At 40.3% G+C, this 24,477-nt stretch overlaps 1 protein-coding gene across 11 annotated transcripts in view; it reads left to right on the top strand.

The window, feature by feature from the left end:
- The window catches only part of kcnab2a (potassium voltage-gated channel subfamily A regulatory beta subunit 2a), a 341,966-nt gene that overhangs the window by 286,364 nt on the left and 31,125 nt on the right, over positions 1–24,477 (top strand). For 8 of the 11 annotated variants that reach the window (XM_072478111.1, XM_072478107.1, XM_072478102.1 and 5 more), the window contains 3 exons: positions 1,358–1,444; positions 7,353–7,397; positions 22,684–22,769. In XM_072478111.1, the coding sequence (XP_072334212.1) occupies positions 1,358–1,444; positions 7,353–7,397; positions 22,684–22,769 (218 nt within the window). The remainder of the gene's footprint in view (positions 1–1,357; positions 1,445–7,352; positions 7,398–22,683; positions 22,770–24,477) is intronic. The other 3 variants (XM_072478110.1, XM_072478109.1, XM_072478101.1) reach the window with 1 other exon arrangement.

Genomic DNA, 24,477 nt, shown 5'->3' with positions numbered 1-24,477 from the left:
TTTTTGCCTGTGTTGGCTGAATTTCCCTGTAGTCTTTGCGGATCTCCATTTTAAGTTGGGAAGTGGCCAACCCAGGTGGCTACACAAGATAAAACCCACGCAGACATAGGGAGAACGTGCGGACTCCGCACAGACAGTGACCCAAGCCGGGAATTGAACCCGAGTCCCTGGCGCTGTGAAGCGACAGTGCTAACCACTGTGCTACCATGCCACCCCTTTACTGGGTAGACCCTTGCGGTGGAAATGGCTGATTCCGTGATGAAGGGGGATAGGATACCCTCGATTCGGTTGATCACCTAGAACGTAAGGGGATTGGGTGGCCTGGTGAAAAGTTCGATTTTTGCTCACCTGAAGTATCTAAATACTGATGTGGTGTTATTGCAGGAGACTCACTTGCAGGTTAGAGATCAGACCGTGGAGGGGGGTGGGTGAGTCAGGTGTTTCACTCAGGCTTTGATGGAAGGTCTCGAGGAGCTGCAATTCTGATCAATAAACAAAACTGAACATATGACAAAAATGATTCATTGGTTATACAATGGTTTGGAATATTCTGAGGGCGGCACAGTAGCACAGTGGTTAGCACTGTTGCTTCACAGTGCCAAGGTCCCAGGTTCGATTCCCGCTTGGGTCACTCTGTGCAGAGTCTGCACGTTTGCCCCGTGTCTGTGTGGGTTTCCTCCAGGTGCTCCGATTTCCTCCCATAAGTCACGAAGGACGTGCTGTTAGGTGAATTGGACTTTTGGTATTCTCCCTCAGTGACCCGAACGGGCCCGGAGTGTGGCGATGAGGAGATTTTCACAGTAATTTCATTGCAGTGTTAATGGAAGCATAATTGTGACAATAATAAAGATGAAGATCAGTAAGAGGAGACCCGGACATGAAGCCTGAAAAAAGAATACCAGTGATCTTGAGTCCAGGGACAAATCCCACATCCTGGAAACACCTGCCAAGCGATGCGACTCTAGCATTGGACTCATTAGTCACCCAAGGACCCACAGAACCCATGACCAGTCACACAGAGTTTCTTAGATGAACAGTCATACTTGTTAGCGAGTGATCGCCGAAGAAGAAGATGCAAAATAAATTATGTTGCTTAACTTGGCCAACAGAAGAAAATGCTGTCAATCTCTGGCTTTGAAGAAAATACATTCAATATGCAAGGCCCACCATTCAATTAACCCATTTCTGCAAATCAGAAACTTCCATAGGGAAATAAATATGCAAAATAATTGACTTCTTTGTCAAAGCACTGGTTACAGTTTTTATTCTTCTAGCCATATAAAATTAGGAGCAGAGCAAAGCGCCATGAGATGGTCAGACTGATTTTTTAATGAGTACATGTGTACTGCTTTTGCAGGACTGAAGGCTTCTCTTGAGCGATTGCAGTTGGAGTATGTGGATGTGGTATTCGCTAACAGGCCAGATCCAAACACACCTATGGAAGGTGAGTTTCATTGCCTAAGTGGAGAACCAGCACTAACCTTTTATCTATAGGTTTAAAAATGCACTCATTTACTCTCTTCTCTTTCCCACCCCCATTCTCTTCTGGAAACTTCTGCTTCACTAAAGATTCAAGAAATAAAAATGGACACATCTTTACAATTTGTAAAATATTTACTAAGCTGAAGTTGCCTTTCTATTGGGAAAATAATTTGACTGATCATTTAAGATGCAAGTGAAGATGTAAAGAATTGATTAATGGTGCATGTGAACTCACCTACAGCACCTTGTCTCTTGAAGTAACATGCTTGCTGAAATACAGTTCCACAGGTAGCAGCAATCCTCAAGTGCCCTGTCCATGCAGTATTTTGCTGAGGGACACCCTTGTTTCTCTTCACTAGCTCAGTGTCACCGGGCCCACTTGTCGCACCCCAACTACTGGCCTGTCTGAGATCAGCTAATTCATCCTTAAGTTTTTATAGGTCATTCAATGGGTTCAAATTCCAAAACTTTGATATGGTGTGCTTGTTTTCATCAACCACTATGAAGTTTGGGGTGTATATGTTTAATTTAGCTGACTTTTCATTCAGACTGAGTTAAAAGTTTGAACAATCTAGATAATTCACTGAAGCATCAGGACATAGTAGCATGCAATGGACATGTGTAAATTTTATCCCACACCATGGCATTGTTAACTGGTTTGATTCACTTAATTAAGGGAGCAGATCCACACTCCCTCATACATAGGGGAAAAGAGTTGTTTCTGGGCTACTGTCATGTGTGTGCTCGCAGGGACTTGAGAGAAGTTGGCCATCTCGATTCTTTGCGGCATGAATTGTCCAAGTGACCTGTTTAAGGAACGATTCTGTTTAAGGAAAGTGATTTCCTACCAAATAAAAGTTTGAAACAGTGCACATCCGGTTATTTATTTTTGTTTTTTGCCATGCTTTTTTGTTAAAGCTAACAGAACTTTGTTTTGAATTGTTTATGTTTACTTATAGTGGAAAATCTTTAAAATCAGATGCCACAATATAATAATCGCTTATTGTCACAAGTAGGCTTCAATGACGTTACTGTGAAAAGCCCCTAGTCGCCACATTCCGGCGCCTGTTCGGGGAGGCTGGTACGGGAATTGAACCCGCGCTGCTGGCATTGTTCTGCACTGCAAGCCAGCAGTTTAGCCCACTATGCTAAACCAGTCCCTGTTTATGGTCAATATGGTCAAGTCTAGTCCTTTGCCCAATTTTTCAGGAGAAAGTCTAACATCTGATATCTGGCATGAGATGCAGCAGAGACAACGTAGTCACAGGCTGTAAGTGTAAGCTGTATGGTCAACCTTAGTGCAGTTTCCATGGTACACGAGTCAGACAATGAGCTGAGTTAGCATTAAAGGGTTCTAATTTACATGTTAAGTGGCTTAAGAGTAAACATTGTGGGCAAGTGTACAAGGAGAAACTCAGAAGACACGGGGGGGAATACCATCTGACAGATCTAGATTAAAGCTTTACTATGAAATTTATGTAGAACGTCACCCAGGACTAGGTGGCACAGTGGACATTCCAGCCTGGACTTTTTTTTTTCTTTTTTAAAATAAATTTAGAGTACCCAATTTTTTTTCCAATTAAGGGGCCATTTAGCGTGGCTAATTCACCTACAATGCATATTTTTTAAGACTCTGGGGCTAAGACCCACGCAGACACGAGGAGAATGCACAAACTTCACACAGGCAATGACCCAGATATGGGATCGAACCCAGGTCCTCAGCGCCGTGAGGCAGCAGTGCTAACGACTGCACCTCCGTGCTGCCCTGTTCCAGCCTGGACTAGTGGGATAATAGTCTCCTTCGTGTATTGGCTACGAAAGTCCTATGTGAAATGAATTTCTTTTTCCAATTAAGGGAGAATTTAGTGTGGCCAATCCACCTACCTGGCACATTTTTGGGTTGTGGGGGTGAGACACACGCAGACAGGGGAGAATGTGCAAACTCCACATGGACAGTGACCCTGGGCCAGGATCGAACACGGGTTCTCAGCACCGTGAGGCAGCGGTGCTAACCACTGCACCATCATGCCCCCCGAATGTGAAATTAATTTAGACAATTTACTGGACAAGGTCTACCACACACAATTTACAATAATTTGGCACTAAATGGCTTGCAGATAGCAATTTCATTCAAGGAGCTCCATGGATGACTAGTGTCGGAAATTGAAAAATGTCACATTGGTTTAATAAATCTTCTGGGGTGTGGAAGAGGCAGATTGTTGGATTAGATCGTAGAATGCTTTGCTGTGCATCAACAATTGTTGACCATTCTCTTGGAGTACTTGATGTTGGGACTAAAATGGAATTTGCCAGAACTAACATTACCCTCGTTTTGTGAGCAGAATTCTTGCAAAAATGTTGGTAATCACCGGCAGAAGAGTGCATCAGGTGTCTATTATGATTCAACAATGATATCTGTTTGAGATTTTTAACATAACTTACTCCATTGGCGTTGTGAACATACAAAATAAGAGCAGAAGTAGGCTATTCAGCCCCTTGAGCCTGCTCCACCATTTGATAAGATCATCGCTGATTTCCTTTTCTTGTGCTAGTGTGGTGCCACACATGTAATTATCTCTTTTATGTGTGACATCACCACCAGGTGAAATGACAGATGTGTTTTTCTCTTTCTACTGCCATTACCCACTCTTGAGGAAGAGTTCATGTTGAAAGCAATTGGTAAATGTGATAAGCCTCAAATGTTTCAGTGCATCACTCAAACTCTGTTGAAATTATTTAACGTATGGTTTTGGAATCGGGCCTTGCACCTTTGTCCTTTTCCGTTCATTGAAAGAAAACTTAGCTGATCTCAGCTCGGACAGTAGTTGCAACACTACAATTAATCTTAGTATTTCTATTCTGGGTAGGGGAAATATCAGCCAGAGTTCCCACTCATGGTCATTAGTTTTCAACCAAAATTCTGAATAATATATATGGATGTTAGCTGAAAATAGAATCTAGCTTGGTTGTGACACCATGCATAGTTAAATATCCTGCTGTCACTCAACTCTCACAACGGCAGTACACCCCACTATGGACAATTGTGTGCCAATTGTTATTCCAGGTGCTTAGTTCTAATAGCAGTAGCTCGATTTCTGCTGAAATCACACTACTTGCTAGATTTTTTGCAGGTTGTTTTTTGTTCTTTGTTCCTTCTGATAATTTAATATGGAATATACATATAGAAATTAAACTGTATTGATGACTTATAATTCTGTATGTTAAGTACATCACTCAGCATGTCAGCAAAATGCTAATGCAATTTTAAATTATCAGGATCATCCAAAGGATTCTTGGAGTGAAAGTCCTTCACAGTTCATTACAAAAATGTTCTTGCTATAACCAAGCTAGTAATGGTAGAAGTGACTAAAGGTGATGGTGCTTGTGGCATCACTATTAGTCCATATAAGATATGTTAAGTGGTTTATAAAACAATGTCCCTTTTGTAGGCCTACATAAACTGTATATGTGCCTGGCTGTGTGGATGCTCTAAGCTAATTTTCAGTGGATGCCTGTCAAAGATTCAACCATTAAGCCAACAATCCTGATGTTGATATTGCAGGCACAATTTGGAGTGGAATTACAGCTGAATCTTTCAGCTGATAATAGACAGTAGAATTCAGGGGTGTGAAAATGCAGTTTGGTGTGGAAGTTCGGTTGCGTGGCAATAGCTATCATACTTGTGATTATTTTTGCAGATTTGCAATGCCTCTTGTATATTTTGCTAATAATTGGCTGTGTGTTTTGCAGGTCTGTTCACTTTTTGGGTTTCTGTTTTTGTATCTTCATACTTCTTCCATGAAGAGCAGTGTGAAGTAATGGAAGGATTCACAGGCTAATTTAACAGTCTGACGTGAATGCTCCTTTCATGGTCATAATCATCTTTATCCCAGTAGTTGGGAGGATGTTGGAGGGTGGAGGCTTTGGAGTTTGTCCAGAACTGCATGTAGTGGGGGGAGGGTGCCAAAACCCATACAATGAAATGGGTGAGGGCGCACTCTCAACTCAAATATCCTGCTGGATGTCAACCCAGACCTGAGAGCCGAATGTCTGTTTGCCAGGACTGTCTGCAGTGCAGTTCGAATCCTGCACCTTCTGATTCAGGTGGAACGCGAATAACACTTTTTCACTTGGGTTACCTTACTGACCTAAAACCAGGAATGAAAGACTGATTTATTAACATCAGCTGTTCAGTGCAATCTCTTGATAAAAATCTTACTTTCCATACTGAGAAGTCACCACTTCAAAATGCTAATGTTGTCAGTATAAAATAACAGCTCAGAAAGGACCCCCAGAGGGAGTCCAGCTGCTGGAAGTTTTTCATAGTTCAGCTGACCAAACTATAAAAAAATTTAATCTCAAAAATACCCTTACAGAAACCCAGGCAACAACACTGATCTTTGCAAACAGTTTTTATCATTCACAGTTTTAGATTTTTGCCGTTTCTCTGTAATTCCATTTGAGTCTTCCGTTTGTAACTTGTATCTCCTGCTATCATCTAGTTTTTCTCAACTGTTCTGAGTACAACCCTTTAACATTCACTGTTACACCTTTGCATACATGGCTCCCACAAGATTAAGAACTCCTCAGTAAGCAGTATTGAGTTATATAGACATGGCCTCAAGCTTGTACTGAGTTAGCTGATGTCAAAGTGTGCATGAAAGTTCAAGACAGTAATCACCAGTACTGTCATCTTGCCCTCATCCAGTAAGGTCAGTAGGTAGTGATCATTTTTACTTTTCTCCTCCCCAACCCAAGGGCTCCATTAATCAAATCTGTGTTCCATTAGGGAGTTAGTTACATGTTTTTTTCCTTGCACTGCATTGATTGCTGTCTCATCCAAAGTGTATGTTTTTTGCACTACAACCCTCCTGAACTAGTTGGGCTGGAGTGGTAGGGTGTTGAGAGATTTGTCATAAGGCTTAATAATAATAATAAGTTGCACTTAACATCGTGCCTTTAAATATTTCAAGGTGCTCTACAGGGACAGTGGGAGGAATTAACACCAAACAAGGATTCTGAGAGATGGAATTAAATATGTGGAGGTTTTTGAAAGTACAAGATACAGAGAGGCACAATAATTTTTTTGTGGGCGCAAACAACTTAATTAAGTGCACAGGAACTTTTACAGTTTTTTGCATAACATATGAAAGGGGTTGACTTAGGTGGGGCCTGCACAGGAATATCTGGGTTGCTGCGCAGCTTAGAGGAAATATTTGAGAGGTGATGTCACTTCAGCAAAGAAGTCCAGGTTGAAGATATCTGACTGATGCCAGTGGTAGCGTGACAGCCGCACAGACCAGAGCTAGAAGAGCGCAGTGGTGCAGGCTGGGATGTTGGGACAGTACAATAATACTGCATTATTTTTGGAACAATTTGACAGTCATCCTCAAGCTCGTATGTGCCAGTTTAATCCAAATCTATCACGGTGGCTGATATTTTTCCCACTGCCACTCCTACTATACTACTCATTCACCGAACCCAGTTAATACTACATTTCATCCCTGCAGTTGATTTTGTCAAGCAAGTTTGATTGCTACTGCATTTAAAATCTAGGCTATGTAGGTAAACAAAAGGGATACTGTCTTTTTAAACTGAAAATTTTCATAACCTGATAGAATACATTAGTTTTATTTTGTTCATAGTGTATTTGAGCCTTTACAAGTTGTATGTATTTTATAATGGATATGTTAAATATGTATGTTTCTTATAAGACATTTCATTGGGCTACTGTTTTCTGAACTGGGAAGTCATGTGTATATGTATGTATATATAGAATTTACTTATGCCTCTCCCATGCCCTAAATTCTGCAATGTAATGTGCCTTCAGCTGTAAACTCTGGTTTTCTTAAATCTTCTTTTATTACCAGGGGATCCATTTAGTTCTTCAAAGTCAAGAACATTCATCATTGAAGGTACACAGTACCCAAGAAATGAGTATTAATACGTAGCTGTTTCTGAGGCATTTTATGGGACAGATTGTTCGTTCACTCTGCTCCTACTTCCTCTCCTTCCTCCCACAGAAGTAACTTCCCCATAAAATGCAAGTTACCTGACTTATAAAAACATCTTGCAAGTAAATAAAAATGATTCTATCCTACCCTTTTGCTTTTTTTGAACATGTTTCTTCATTTTTGATCGCCTATTCCTCATTCCTGAAACTTGCATGTTGCCCAATGCCAATCCATTAGGTCTCAGCACTTTAATTGAGTTTCCATTTACTCCGTGCTTTCAGGTTTGCCAACATTTCATTTTGAATTCCTGTCATTCTGTGAATGGTAGGGCTGTGTATACTAATGTTACATAGAGAGAATGAACCTATTCTTAGAACGTTAACTGCTTACTTTATTTTGATACAAGTCTTGTTCCTACTTTTATTTGAACTTAAATTGTACACCTCATCCTACCTGAGTGTTTGCTTTGGCTGTTTTTTAAAAATTAAATGTTTGCGAGATGGTGCCAATTCATTTTATTTTTTCTCACCTTTGTGAAATTTTCTCCCCTCATCTCCTCGTTGCTGATTTTTTTTTTGTGTTGGTGCTATGAGCAATGTGTAATAAGTAGGCTGTTATGACTTTTAACCCTAACAAATATAAATCAATATATTACCAAAATGAATCTTATGAAAAGTAGCAGACAGCCTTCCCATTTCCCATTGCTGAATGACACATGTCTGCAGAAGTAGAATGGGGATGGAGGAGGTTGTCGCAAGTGTATCTAAGTTTGGGTAAGTATGAAACAACTAAACTGAAATCTGTTCTTCTGGTCACTTTGATTAAGCAGTGGGAAGTTTAGTTCTAATTCATTTAAGATTTCATGGTTTCCACCCCCACCTCCCCTTCCCCTTATCCACCCCCCAGCCCTCACCAGAATTAATTGTGCATTACTGGTGTGAAGGCATTAGATTTTGCTGGCATCGACCTCAAAAAAGTCGATTCAAGCTTTATGATTGCAGTGAGCACAAGTTTCTCAATCCATCCTCCCACTTTCCCCATGGCTTACACCATCAGGCAATCTGATGTTGATTTTGTGTTTTAACAACTGATTTAAATCAAGTAGAGCCCATCTTGGATAAGGTAGAGGTGTCCTAAAATGGCCAGAGCAACTGGTAAATATGAAACCTGCAACCTTATTAACCCCTTTACCAGCCTGGCAAGCATCTGCTAGTGTGATTGTTGTGATAGATGCAGTGGAATCCTCTTAAGAACAATTGTAAATTGGCAGTTACCTGAACAGGACTTGGATGTTAAGAAAGGTTTTAATATTGATTACAAAATGTAATCAAGTTTTCTGCAGTGCCAGTTACCTGTTAATTGATCTGACAAATGGAGGTTTACTACTCCAATTGAAATGTTAACAATATGCTCTTGAGATGTTGAGTGTTGGTAATTAAACACAAGATCAATAACTAGAGTCAAATCCATGTAGAAGTTAAATGAAGGTGAACAAAAAAATATTCCAACATAAAATTGAAATTTAGGTGTTCATACAAGATTACATTTCAATAAATAGAAATGGTTTCATACACTGGGAGAAAAAAGTTTATCATACTGAGAATTTGGTAAAAATTGTATTGATCTTTTGTGAGTTCCACTGTATTTTGTAATGTTATGTGAATGCCATTCAAATCTAAATATAGCTTAGCATCACGCTAAGAAAATTTTGTTTAAGCCTATAAGTAGATTTGTGGCGATGAAGGGGTTAAGCAGTTGTGAAAGGGTAATCATTTTACCTAGGAGCACTGGGCCACGTTTATTTAAGAGGGTGACAGGTTTTGATCCCACTGGCCTGGTGAGATTACCTCATGAGCAGCTGAGTCATTTGAATCATGAAGGTGTCAGGTCCAATCCCAAATCTAGCTGAGTCAGCTGACCTTAATCAGGGTCAAACAATTGACGTCAGCACGACTGGGTTAGGGAGGGGAAAATCAGCTGGGATTCCACTCCTGGTAACTGTTTGGTAGCCCCTGAGAGAAAGAATGGTGTAAAACAGCATATAGCTGAATTGTGATGCTTACCACAGTTGAACATTCTCTCCATGGGTCACATGAAGAATGGCAATGTGGGTGAGATAGCAGAAGATCTGTGCCAATTGTACCCCACCACTGAGTTGGCACCTTCCAGAGATAAGAGCAGGGAAGATTTTTTTTTAAAGGCTGTGTAGGTGACTGTGAGCCAGAGACTTGAAAAACATTTTTTATTTCTCAACACAAATTTTGAGGATGCTAACCAAAAGAATTGTGATAAATGTGAGATGTGTCAATTAAATATTGTAATCACAACTTAACTACTATTAGTGCTTCATTTGGGGCATGACGTGTTAATGCTTGTTCAGCCATCTATGGCTGTGCATACAGTTAGTTGCATTGCTGAAAGTGACCATTTAGTGCAGGTTTCATTGTGTATTAATAATTGATTATTGCAAGCCCTATCGTAGGTTAATTTTAGTGATAGACTGGTACTGTTTTTAAGCTAAGCTGGTCCTGGTGTAAAATCTTGCTAGGTATTGCAGTCGTCATTGCTGAACCACTCACAGCTGTCACTCCTCATTCAGACTGTCCATATGGTTTTGCTTCCAGATCAAATGTAAGGAATTATTCAACTACCTTGCATCAGCTTGATTCTGTTCACAAGGCTGGAGGGATGAGAATAAAAATGGGGGATGTACACATCAGGATAATTCACATTTGCATATTTGGGCTATCTGCCATTTCAGAACATTGAAACCAAAGTGCAAAAGGAACATGATCCTTGAGGGGAGCACATTCAGTGAGATGCTATAAGTCCAGGTGAGGTTTGGGTGTCAGTGTTAATAAAAGATGATATCCCTGTGGTCGCATTGAGACAAAATACAACTAGATAAAGTGAGGAAATACAAAACAAAATCTTTCACATGACACTGAACAGTAGAGATGAGATAGAGGAGAATAACTGGAATAAAGGTAATTAATTCATGAGATCAAAGTTGAGCAATAGTGATCAAAATGTAGACCGGTTCATTGTAAGAAGAATAGGGTAGCGGTGTAAATAAGGATGCCGTAATTAAAAAAACAAAGTTCAGCAAGGTAAAAAGATATCCGAACCAAATTAATTGGGTAACGAAAGGTCAGATCAGCAATGGGAAATCTGCAAATATCAAATTGATCAAATGCAGAATAACTGTATTCCTACAAGGCATCAAAGAGTTTATCAAAGAATTGAGCTCCATTACATTAAATACAATAAACTAATAGTTGTTTGGTAGTACAGAACTTGAGTATTGTTGAAAAAGCTTTTCATCTTGCACTCATCAGGTCACTTCACAAGAATAAGGGGAAAACAATTAATACTGTATGAGAAGAGAATGCTGTTTGGTTGGCAAGTGGACCCTGGTCAAAGCATTACCATGGTGAATGCATCAGTTGATAGTAACTGACAGATAACTGCCAAGCATTGTTTGATTTTTAAACCAGGCAGCTTAACCCTGATTGGTCAACGATTGGGGGAAGAACCAGCAAATGGCTGTCATTTATTTTGTTTAGCCGAAATAGGTGCAATGTATATACATGTTCTTTCTGTCTGCTAAGAACAAAGCCCTGTGTCTTCAGGTATGTAAGCTTCCAGTACATGCAAATGTGTCACACTGAAAGCCCGACTGACAATTTTAAATTGGTTGTCAGTATAATTGTTAGCACACTGAGGATTGTTTAGCACTTTTCGCAGCCGAAGTGCCCAGACTACCTTAGATTACCCTGGAATGGTGAGATATCTCAAAAATTGGAGCAACAGATGAAATACAACACAGTAACAACACGAGTGGTATTCCCCACTAACAGGATCTGCCATCAAACCAAAATGACGTTCTGCCTATCACACAAATGAATAATGTGATATATGAATTTCAGTGCCAGTATGATGCTAGATGTGTAGATACTGGCGGACTTTATGTCACAGCTTCTGTTCCCTATGGGCAAGGTACAGACCATACCCAACCAGCCGTAATAGCAAAACTCAAAACACAGTGTCCAACATTAGATGTGATTGGACAAGGTTTGCTAAATAATTCTGAGTGTGACACGTTTGCGTGTACTGGAAACTACAGTACATTACGTACATAAAAAGCAAAAAGCAAGAGGGTAGCCAGGGAAAGGGTTGGCCCACTGAAGGATAGGCAAGGGAATCTATGTGTGGAGCCAGAGGAAATGGGCGAGGTACTAAATGAATACTTTGCATCAGTATTCACCAAAGAGAAGGAATTGGTAGATGTTGAGTCTGGAGAAGGGTGTGTAGATAGCCTGGGTCACATTGAGATCCAAAAAGACGAGGTGTTGGGTGTTTTAAAAAATATTAAGGTGGATAAGTCCCCAGAGCCTGATGGGATCTACCCCAGAATACTGAAGGAGGCTGGAGAGGAAATTGCTGAGGCCTTGACAGAAATCTTTGGATCCTCACTGTCTTCAGGTGATGTCCCGGAGGACTGGAGAATAGTCAATGTTGTACCTCTGTTTAAGAAGGGTAGCAAGGATAATCCAGGGAACTACAGGCCGGTGAGCCTTACTTCAGTGGTAGGAAATTACTGGGGAGAATTCTTCGAGACAGGATCTACTCCCATTTAAAAGCAAATGGACGTATTAGTGAGAGGCAGCATGGTTTTGTGAAGAGGAGGTCATGTCTCACTAACTTGATAGAGTTTTTCGAGGAGGTCACTAAGATGATTGATGCAGGTAGGGCAGTGGATGTTGTCTATATGGACTTTAGTAAGGCCTTTGACAAGGTCCCTCATGGTAGACTAGTACAAAAGGTGAAGTCACACGGGATCAGGGGTGAGCTGGCAAGGTGGATACAGAACTGGCTAGGTCATAGAAGGCAGAGAGTAGCAATGGAAGGATGCTTTTCTAATTGGAGGGCTGTGACCAGTGGTGTTCCACAGGGATCAGTGCTGGGACCGTTGCTGTTTGTAGTATATATAAATGATTTGGAGGAAAATGTAACTGGTCTGATTAGTAAGTTTGCAGACGACACAAAGGTTGGTGGAATTGCGGATAGCGATGAGGACTGTCAGAGGATACAGCAGGATTTAGATTGTTTGGAGACTTGGGCGGAGAGATGGCAGATGGAGTTTAATCCAGACAAATGTGAGGTAATGCATTTTGGAAGGTCTAATGCAGGTAGGGAATATACAGTGAATGGTAGAACCCTCAAGAGTATTGAAAGTCAAAGGGATCTAGGAGTACAGGTCCACAGGTCACTGAAAGGGGCAACACAGGTGGAGAAGGTAGTCAAGAAGGCATACGGCATGCTTGCCTTCATTGGCCGGGGCATTGAGTATAAGAATTGGCAAGTCATGTTGCAGCTGTATAGAACCTTAGTTAGGCCACACTTGGAGTATAATGTTCAATTCTGGTCGCCACACTACCAGAAGGATGTGGAGGCTTTAGAGAGGGTGCAGCAGAGATTTACCAGAATGTTGCCTGGTATGGAGGGCATTAGCTATGAGGAGCGGTTGAATAAACTCAGTTTGTTCTCACTGGAACGAAGGAGGTTGAGGGGCGACCTGATAGAGGTCTACAAAATTATGAGGGGCATAGACAGAGTGGATAGTCAGAGGCTTTTCCCCGGGGTAGAGGGGTCAATTACTAGGGGGCATAGGTTTAAGGTGAGAGGGGCAAGGTTTAAAGTAGATATACGAGGCAAGTTTTGTACGCAGAGGGTAGTGGGTGCCTGGAACTCGCTACCGGAGGAGGTGGTGGAAGCAGGGACGATAGTGACATTTAAGGGGCATCTTGACAAATACATGAATAGGATGGGAATAGAGGGATACAGACCCAGGAAGTGTAGAAGATTGTAGTTTAGTCAGGCAGCATGGTCGGCACGGGCTTGGAGGGCCAAAGGGCCTGTTCCTGTGCTGTACATTTCTTTGTTCTTTGTTGTTCTTTGTACATACCTAAAGACACATCAAAACATTATTTCAGCTAAACAAAATAAATGACAGCCATTCACTGATTCTTTGGCCAGGACAATGTCTTGACCAATCAGGGTCAAGTTGCCTGGTTTAAATTTCAAACAGTGCTTGGCAGTTATCTGTCAGTTATTATCAACTGGTGCATTCTCCATGGCAATGCCTCGACCAGAGTCCATTTGCCAACCAATCCGCATTCTCTTCTCATACAGTATAAATTGTTGTTTTCCCCTTATACTGGTATTCCTGTGCAGTGCCCGGATGAAAAGCTTTGACATGTATCTTTTTTTCAGCAATACATTAAATTAAACTGAGGTTTGAAATGAAGTTGAATTAACAGTACTTTTGTTAACCATGAGGATTGTAGAAAGTGTAGTAGAGAGATGAGAAGGGAGATTAGCCGGGCTGAAAGTGAATCATGGACAGCTAATAGATTTGTTACAGACATACGTTGAAGAAATAACTATAGATAAGGGACCGTTAAGTCTATGTAGTACATGGATTTCCAGAAGGTATCCAGTAGTGTCACCTGGGAAGTTTGCTGGGAAAAATGCACAGATTTGGTATGTGAAAAAATGTAGCAGTATGGATAGCAAATTGGCTGGCTGGCAGTTAGGAAACAAGAAGTTGGGTAAAGGACTTTTGTTCAGATCGAAGAAGAGTTGTACGCCTGGGGTTAGTGCTAAATGAACTTGAGTCATTGCTATATCTAGATGATTTGGGCATGCGGATGTAAAACTCAAAATTTGCCCATCCTCCTTTGGTGTCATCACCAATCAATGAGGTCGGTAAGAGATAAGGAAGGCATAGATACATTAGCAGAATGGGAGAATAAGTGTCAGATGAGATTGTGTGCATGAGGTAATGCATTTTGGAAGAAAAAATGAATAATCATCACCTTTTAAGTTTTTAGTAATAGTATTGAAGAGTAAGATAACTATGAATTTTGCCCTAAACAGCAGTTGGAGAAAAAGGCTTGAATGTGTATACTTCTTTCTTAACCTGAGGACATCCACAGCTTTAGTCAATTAAGTAGTTTTTGAACTGTAGCCATTGTTATAATGTTGGAACCGCAGTCCCAGTTAGAGTACAGTTAGGTTTTGGGCACCCTATGATAGTACGAACATTAAAACAATGGAGAGCACACACCACATGTTCAGGAGTGTGATAGTTAGAAGGATATGTTTGAGATATTGGGACCATTTTCACTAGAGCAGAGAGGACAAGAGATTTAATTGAGGTTTTTTAATTTTGAAGAAAAGTTTGTATTGAGTTAATAAGGAGAGACTATTTCTCAGTGTGGGGTGAATCAGCAATGAGGGACCATCAATTTGGAATGATCACTAGAAAAATGAGAGGATTGAGAGAAATTTCTTAACGCAGTGGTTTGTTGGAGCATGAAATGCTTTTTCACAGTGAGTGTATGAGGCAAAGGTCATTGTGAATTTTAAGAGAAAGTGATATAGGTATTTGAAGTAGAAGAGACGGAGCTTATGGGAGAATGCTATCCAGTAGGATTTGATTTGGTTTATTCTAGGAAAGAGATAGCACAGGCACAATAGAGCATATGGCCTTTTTGTGGAATCATATAATCATAAAGTACACAAGGAGGCCATTCAGCCCATCATGTCTGTGAAACAATGGAAAGATGAGCCTTTTTTGTGGAATCATAATCGGGCAGCACGCAAGGACTCCATTCTACCCATCATTTCTGTGTTAGCTCTTTGAAAAATCTATCCATTTAATCCCACTGTCCTTTTTCCCTATAACTCTGCATATTTTTCCTTTTCAAATATACCTCCAGTTCACTTATGTGCGCTGAAAATGTATGTGGTTCTATTTAAACTTGTGCAGTGAGGATGCAGCATTGTGACCAGATGAGAGCTTTGGTAGCTGCGCCTCTGTACAATCATGTAAAATACAACTCCAATAACATTCGTACCAGTCGATCACTAATTGTTTTGGTCCTAGTCTTTGCGTTTTGTTAAAGCCTTGACTTTCCTTTCCGTTTGATTAAAATGAAAGCCTGCTCAACTACTTAATGCATCACCTGTAAAGTAGCAGCCCTGTCAGAATTACTGCTAATTTCTTTGTGCTTTTGTCTATGGTGCATGTTTAGCATTTTCAGCCTTTGTCTTTTTCTTCTTTTATCTTTGGCCTCTATGTGCCTGTGCATAATTTTATGGAAAAGCTGCATGATGACAGATTGGGCTGAGAAGCCTTGGTGGGATTATAGATTGTATTTGGGGGTTCTTTTTTAAAAAAATATTTTATTCCACAAGTCTGGCAATAAAATTTAAGATATGCCTTGCAAGCAATGTATTCATGTACCAGGGCCAGAAAGGATGGAGGGATGGAGAAAAAGAAAAGGGAGGGAAAAATTGGCAAAGTGCATTCTGAATTCATTAATAAAATGTGTTTTTTGAATATCAATGCTTGACGCGGCAAACTACACTCAGCCCTTCTGATTATCTGGCTGATTCCGGTCTAAGCATTTAGTTTTGTGCCATGTTACTGATTGGTGTATTTGAACCAACCCCCTCGTATCCAATTGACTGAATTCTGAAGGTTCCACTCAGTGTGAGAACTGTTTGTCCCTTATTGTTGGCCTACATGAGACAATAGAAGCTTTTTTGAGGACTGCAGCGGCATTTGTTTTGCACCAAAATATTACATAGGGATAAATGTATTTCCTATAACACACTGTCCAGGGAATAGTATAAGGAAAATATTTGTGTTGGTGTATTAAACTACTGGGTATGATAGGTTGTGAGCAATCATTTTGCTCCCCATTTTCTAAAGATCGCGGGCTGGATTCTCCACTGTCACGTTTCTTCGTTGCGCCGGCAGTGCCCCCATGCCCGGGGACCTCCCGACGGCATGGAGCTGCCCACAATGGGAAACCCCATAGGCCGTCTAGCGGGACAGAGAATCCTGCTGCCGGCGAGGAAGCGCTGCTTGAGAAAACTGGTGCGACAGGATGAAGAATCCCGCCCCACATCCCGAAGCTGCACCGCATGGTATAAATAGGGAGCTCCCCACTCTACTCTTATTCTTGGAACATCATGGTGTTGTATATGGGAGAGTTTGAGAGAAAATGCTGCCTGCCCAAGTTTGTATTGTATAGTCAGTTATAGAACATAAAACATTAATGGTAGAGAGCTGAGAAGTGCCAGTGAGTGGACAGAAAACTTAATTTAAAATAGTTAAGGTTGTGAAACAATTCAACAAAATACACTTTCTATTCAAATTAATTTTAACGGTATGAAGAGTAGAATGTAGTCCGTTATTACCAAGCCACTTGGTAATACCAAGCTGAAGGGAGTGAACTTTAGATGTTTAATTTTAATAATTTTTTATGGAAACAAATCAAACATCAGTTAGTATATTGTGTAAACAAAATACATCTAGAAAATCTTGTTGGATCATGTATCAATTCTAAAATCCATCCATCCTTTTGTCCTTATATTTGAGAAAACAGACCATGTTAAACAAATTTGTAGATGTGTACATAATGATCTTATAGGTGTTCAGTACCTATTAGTAGCAAGGATGAGAAATCAGCTGGGGTTTCCACTCCGGATCAACAGCAATCCCTTTTGCAGTCCATGTCAGGGAGCATTTCACTCTGCAGTTGGATAGCCTGGCCATAGTGCTACAGTTGACACATGAAGAATGGCCACTCAGTCAAAAATATATGAGACGGAGCCCACCTACTTCAAGAAGTCGATTCAAGAAGGAAATAATTGGAGAAAATTAGCAAGGAGAGTACAGATTTTAGGGGTAATAAAAACAGAAGTAGCTGGAAATACTCTGGGTCAGGCAGCATCTTTGGAGAGAAAGAGTTAACATTTCAGCTCTGTGACCTTTCATCAGACATAGATTCATGTAAGTTTTGATGAAAGGTCAACAACCTGAAATGTCAACTCTGTTTCTCCACAAAGATGCTGTCTAGCTTGCTGAGTATTTCCCAGCTTTTTCTGTTTTTATTTCAGATCCCCAACGCATGCTGTATTTAGCTTTGTATTAAAAGTATTTAGGCTGTTTTCTTATCAATGTAGTTTGGGTGTGAATGCTTCGCACACTTGGGCAAAATTGTATTTTGTGATGTTTCAGCCCAGTCTTAACACATTTAAATTGTGCATACTGGAATTTGGTACACAACAGCTCAGATTGGATGCTTTGTCCTTGAGAATATATACAGTAGATTTGACACTCAGATTTTTTTAAAATATCATACTTGTGTCCTTGTAGTCTTGCATATATTGTCAAATCATTTGTTAATTTCTTGTTTGTGTGTAGTTCGCTTCATGCCCTCATTTTCCCATTACTTCACACTTGTCACCTAGCTGAATCTCCTGTGGGAGACATCCTTTCATAGTCACAGTTGGATAATGCCATTTTGTGTTTGTGTTCAGTTGTTCACAGACAGCTTTTTTTTCTGCAAAGGGGTATGATGGACATTTTTCTCCTGTAAAGTGGCTTTTAAACAGCCAGAATTAGGAATTAAGCTTGGATTTTCCCACAACCACCATTCCTAGTGGGGTTCAATAAAGTAGCTGACAAGGGCACTCTAGTCTGGAGCAGAGGGACCTGTTCTTGTGACCTTGCTCCTCAGTACCACTGCAATTGATATAACCATCGTAAAAGAGATCGATTGCAAGATAAACAGAAAATGTTAAAAATTAACAGCTTGTCAGCATCTGAAAAGGGAAAATTCAGGTTAATTGAGAACCGTTGTTCATTCTCAGAAACAAAATGGACTTGCTACATGCTATTTATTTACAGCGTCCGCAACGTTTTGCTCTATCATGACAAACGTGACAAACTGTTAGTAATCATGAATATCTTTCTTGGCAATCGGCTAAATATAAAGAAGAGTATGAGCGATGAGGTACAAAATGCCCTCCAAATAACAACATTCAAAAATTGTATTGTCCCTGCTCCTTAATTTAGAAAGAAAAATTTGAATGTATCTAATGCCTTCAGTATGTCTGAAAACACTTCACAGCCAGTTTGGGAATTGCAGCTGATTTGCACACTGAACGTCTGAGAGCAGTAATGAGTTGAAGGACCCATTCGTCTATTTTGCTGGTTCACAGCTCATCCAAATGATAGCACCTCAACTATGGAACACCGCACTGATGTATCTATATGTTATGTGCTCAACTCCCGGAGGTGAAACCCCCCCCCCAGATCTTTTCTGTGGCTATCTTAGCAATTCCAACAAGTTTACACTGGAATCAGTACCACATTCACACTTTGCATGATGAGCTGACTTCACTAAAGTCAATGAAAAAGCTATGCTCAATCTTCTTTGGATAAGTTTGCTCAGACTGTTAGTGGAGGAGTCAATAAGAACTCAAATCGAGTGCAGTCCACCTAACAAAGCACATGCAAAGACATCAACAACAACTGCGGAAAACTCTGCATCCAAACTATTCCCATCCTCCTGGTTTTTGTTTTATTTGGGCTCTGTAAAATTGGAGAAATCCACTCATTTTTGTAAAAGAAATTTACCATGACTTATTTCTCTCTGGACATTATTTTGTTACTATGACTTCACAGAACCAGCCAAATACAAATACTCCCTGAAAAATGTACACTACTGATTTAGCTGTATTTGACAAGTGCAACTCAATCATCCTGGTTTGAATAAAAGTGATTTATTTTTTCTATATCATTGCATCCTTAAGATGCAACCATTCCTTATTGATCATCAATGTCACCGCTAATGTTTCTCTGATGTTGGTGATATAGCAAAGGAAAGATCACACACATGTGGCTATGAAGAGGCAGAACTCGGAAACTAGAAAATGATCAAAATGCAAGATTAGAAATTTCTACCTACTTTAGCCATTAAATGCAAGTTACCATGAGTTCCTGCAGGGTAAGATTGCTTAATTTGGTGTCAAATTTGTAGTTTTATTCATGGACACATGCGTACTAATTTAATTGGAACTTCCTTGGTTCATTTCATTCACAATTAAAGCCAGCAGCTGAGGACACATAACCAAGTGGTGCAATCGAAGTTTCAGAAGTGAAAGATCAGTAAGGTTCCTATCTCTGATTGCTGTTCATTGACTCTACTGGAAAGTATATATGTATGCATGTACAAGGATGCCAGGGTTGCGCTTGGCTCTGATGTCTCTTGTGAAAGGTACTCACTGCCTAGACTGAAATTTGGGCAAGGCAGGAGATGGTGCCTGGGAAACCATACAGCAGCAACATTTCTAAGAGCTAGAGAAGAAAAGTGAGGGGAGAATGCCGTAGTCGAAAGGTATATTGGGTAGAATAAAAAGTTTGATATCTATTACAATCAAATTTGCGATAACGAACATAATCTCATCCCTTTTTATCACGCACACCATGCCACAAAGAAAAATTGCAACACAATATCAATTGTGTTTGAGCCAATGATCTGACTTCAATGTACTTTTTTACTTACTGCAAGCAGCTCAAAAAAAGAAAAATGTGGTTAAGCGATAGGCGTTCAATCTACACCAAAGTTCAACTTCGAGTTCTAGCAACATTTTTAATTCTCTTATTTAAATTCTAATTTTGCTGTACCATTACTGTTTATGGTTGTGCATCTGGATTGTGCTTTAGTGCAGTGATTCTCAACCATTCACGGTCTGACTCCTCTTCACCTCAGTGAATTTGCTACTGCGCTATGTCTCAGCTTCCATTTGTGTGGTGCCTATCTTGGAACATTGGTCAAATCGAGATTCAGTGCTGTTCCCTCTTTTTCTTCCCCTTCAACAAAAAAGACAAGTATCGTCAAGCAATGCTATCCAGCAGTACTATCAAGACATATTAGTAAGAAATATTATGGGGCAAGACTATTTGTCTGTGCTGTTAGGTATCTGGGTTAATCTAGCATTCATACAACAAACTTTATTTTTGTCTCTCTTCCTGTAGGAATATTCCCATTCTTCATGAAGTAACTGCCCTTTTTTTACATTTAAAAATGTAATGCTAGAGCAAAGATGGGTTAGACCTTAAGTCCATTACTCCTTGTTGCAGTGCTCTTGTGGCCCTTAAAAAAAACTTACTCTGTGAAAAAACTGATCTACATTTGTATAGCACCTTTCATGTTCTCAGGATATCCCAGAGTCAATTAATCATTTTTAAATTGCCACTTTTATAAGGCAAGCGCAAAAGCCAATTTGTGCACAGCAAGGTCCACAAACCCGCAATGAAGTGAATGACCAGTTGGTCTGTTTTTGGTGATGTTGGTTAAGGAACAAATGTTGGTTTAGGACACCGAGCGTACTCCCCTGTTCTTCAGATAGTGCCTTAGAAAGTTTTTGCATTCACCTGAAATGGTAGACCAGGTTTCAGGTTAGCATCTCAACTTACATTGAAATGTCTATACTGGTTTTATTCTGAAATCTTGGACCTTTTTGGATTCATTCACAGGATTCGGATGTCGCTGGCAAAGCCAGCATTTATTGCTCATCCTTAACTTTCCTTGAGAAGATGGTGTTGAACTGCCTTCTTAAACTGCTGCAGTCCATGTGGTTATGGTGCTCCCAGAATGCTGTTATGTAGGAAATTCTAGGAATTTGACCCAGCAAGGATGAAAGAACACATATTTGCGATTCAAGATGATGTGAGACTTGAGGGGTACTTAGTGGTCATGGTGTTTCCATGTGCCTGCTGCCCTTATTCTAGATGGTAGACGTCATTCAGGAGGTGCTGTCAAAGAAACGTTCGTGAATTGCTGCAGTCCATTTTCCAGATAGTACACGATGATTGCTAAACCTTGAAGTCATGGCTTGTTACTCCATGACAAAAGTGATAACACTGAGTTAAGGCTGACACTTTACATGGCTTTGTGGACCTTAATGACATGGTTACAATGGTGCAGTGAGTTGAAACCCACACAATCCAAGCTTTCCTTTCTGTTGGCAAAACAATGAGGAAAGATTGTTTGCCTTTTCTATTCTTTTAGAATCACTAAGCTTAACGGGAATGTTCTGATGCCAGAGTCCTTTTTTCTTCTGAGTCTCTCCTCATAAAGCAGGCTGTATTCTGAAAACGTCAAAAATGGAGTTAAAAATTATACACTATTTAATAATGCCTCGATTTGCTGATGTAAACTATAAATCACTTGTATTCCTCATCTTAATGAACGTGAAGTGTTGGGAATGGAATGTTTTACCATTTCAGGCACCAGGTTCAGAAAACATCACTTTCAGGTGAGGTATATAGCAACAATGACTCTGGCAAAGCAAACTGCCTCAGGTTTAACCTCAGAAAAGCACTCCATACTGAACTTTTTTTAATAAATTGAGTGCAATTAAGGGGTAATTTAGGTGGCCAATCCACCTATCCTGCACATCTTTGGATTGTGGGGATGAGACCCACGCAAACACTGGAGAATGTGCAAAGTCCACATGGACAATGACCCGGGGCCAGAATCAAATCTGGATCCTCAGTGCCGTGAGGCAGCAGTGCTAACCACTGTGCCACCCTCTCCATACCGAACTTAGGTGGTACTTTTTAATTTCCCACACCAATGGCTTCCTTGAGATTAACATTCATCATCTGCCTTGTCCTGTGTGCCAGTTCCAAATTGTAACCAAACTGAATTTGAATTGAGGACCTAAGAAGTGAAAGTCTGTCCCACAGCAGACCTTGGTACAGGAGAGGGTTTTTTTTAATATTGAGAATCTGTTAATGGTTCTGTCATCAAAATCTGCAGTAGTGAAATCTGCATTGGGTAATGACTTTGAATTGAAATGACTATAGTTTTACCTGGTAATCTGATAAAATCTATTGTAGGTAGGCCTTCAAAAAGGTGATGTTGTCTCTTGAGTTGATCCTCAGACAAACAATTGTTTTACTAATACTTAACATGGCACTATTTATCAGCTTTATTCAATATTGTACATATATTCTCCATTGTCCTTCTTTCGCTTGATTGAGAAAAGACTGAAAAATTGGCTCATTTTTTCCTTTAATTTTCTTTCCCATTTTTCTCACACATTTACCCTCAGAGTATCACAATCATCATACAAGCTCCCCCCTCATTTACTTTATTAATCCAGCAATACGAAGGAATTCTGAGGGAAGATAAAATGTCAGAATGCCTCATGATTCCACTGTTGCGAAACGGATGTACACTGCTTGCAAGATGTCTTGCAGCAAAAAGACCCCTGTTGTGAAACCAGTAGCAAAATCCATGCATAGTGTGGAGCAGCTATGATGTGCCATTTTTTTAAAAAAATCAATAAATCACTTCTTCTCTCCTGACAGAAACTGTGAGAGCAATGACACATGTAATTAACCAAGGAATGGCCATGTACTGGGGTACCTCCCGATGGAGTGCGATGGAGATCATGGTAAGAGCAGTAAAGGACTTTGAGCTCAGCACAATTAATTATTTTATATTTTTCAGAAACAATTAATGCTCCATTGCCCTGGAGCAGCAGTATGTTGCATTCAGGGAAGTGGGATATCAGTTTATGTCCCAAGATCCTTCACTCGGGGCTTTCAGACCCAACTGAGTTACAGCCATGAATGCTGAATAGGGTCAGCTTCTTCTCAAATGCGAGCTTGTTTTGTACCATTTTGCAGCTGGGTCAGGTTACTGTACAGTACTGAACAATCCTACAACAATTATGTAGTATTGGACTATCCAATTCTATACGGAGCAGGTTTTTGTATAGTGCCAGACCATTCTACAGCAATTGTATAATGCTGCAGCATGCTACAGTAGTGACTAAGTTAATTTTAAAAAGTAATTACAATAAGGTTACTTGCAAGCAGAGTTCTATGTGTGGTTGTACTAAAATTACTATTTTTCTCATTCATTACTTTAGTGTGGCCAATCCACCTATCCTGCACAACTTTGGGTTGTGGGGGTGAGACCCACACAAACACGGGGGAATTTACAAACTCCACATGAACAGTGACCCGGGGCTGGGATCAAACCCGGGTCCTCAGCACCGTAAGGTACCAGTGTTAACCACTGTGCCATCCAGTGCTCAGTAATTTTTAAGTCACCAGAAAATTAAGTAAAGTACAACAACATAATGATTATATTAAACGAAATCTAACATGAAAAGTCAATTAAAAATAATTATTGGCACAATAGTCGAAACCCTCAATAACCAAGCTTTCCTTTCTGTTACCAAAGAGAGCCTACCCTAATTTAGGGTATGCAATTCTTATTTTTTTCCCAATTAAGGGGCAATTTAGTGTGACCAATTCACCTACCCTGCACATCTTTTTTCGTTGTGGAGATGAGACCCACGCAGACATGGAGAGAATGTGCAAACTCCACACGGACAGTAACCCGGGGTCGGGATCAAACCCGGGTCCTCAGCGCTGTGAGGCAGCAGCGCTGACCATTGTGCCACCGTGCTGCCCTGCTTTAAACTTAATGGGGATTTTATTTTGATGCCCAAGTACGTTTTTTTCTTTTGAGCCTCCCCCTCATAAAATAGAGCTATGTTAATACAGACAGATTTAAAAATGGAGTTCAAAATTACACAAGATTAAGCAACTTTTTAAAAGTGTCTCAATAGTGCAAACCGTACAACATTTCTAAAACAGACTTCATCCATTCTACGTTTATGGAGATTCATCAGCCTCAAGCTAGTTTGGAAACATCTGTGGAGAGAGATACAGAGTCAACACTTCAGATAAGTGGCCCTTTGTCACAACTGGAAGTGCTTAAAGGTGTAACCATTTTTAAGCAAAGCAGGGAAAGAGCGGTATAGAGAATAGGAAGTTCCTTTACAGGGTGGAAGACCGAAGATATTAAATGCCAAAAGGGATGATGGTGAAAGCCAAATAAACATGGTAATGGCACTAGTAAAGAAATGAAAGATGTGTCAAGAGGACTTGTAAGTGAGAAAAGCAGAAACCACCAACAGCTGCCATCCAAAAAACGGAAGTGGTTATGATCCAAAATTGCTGAACTCAAGCCTGAAGTGTCTAATCAAAGGACGAGGTTGAGCTTCATTGGAACAATGTAGGATTCGCAGGACTGAAAGGTTACAGTGGAGTGGAGAATTAAAATGCTAGCCGATCAAAAGTTACATC

This window comes from Scyliorhinus torazame, chromosome 16, assembly GCF_047496885.1.
Source record: "Scyliorhinus torazame isolate Kashiwa2021f chromosome 16, sScyTor2.1, whole genome shotgun sequence".
In the NCBI taxonomy this organism is placed as follows: domain Eukaryota; kingdom Metazoa; phylum Chordata; class Chondrichthyes; order Carcharhiniformes; family Scyliorhinidae; genus Scyliorhinus; species Scyliorhinus torazame.
Note: the sequence above shows the minus strand (reverse complement) of the source record. Positions and strands in the feature narration are given on the sequence as shown.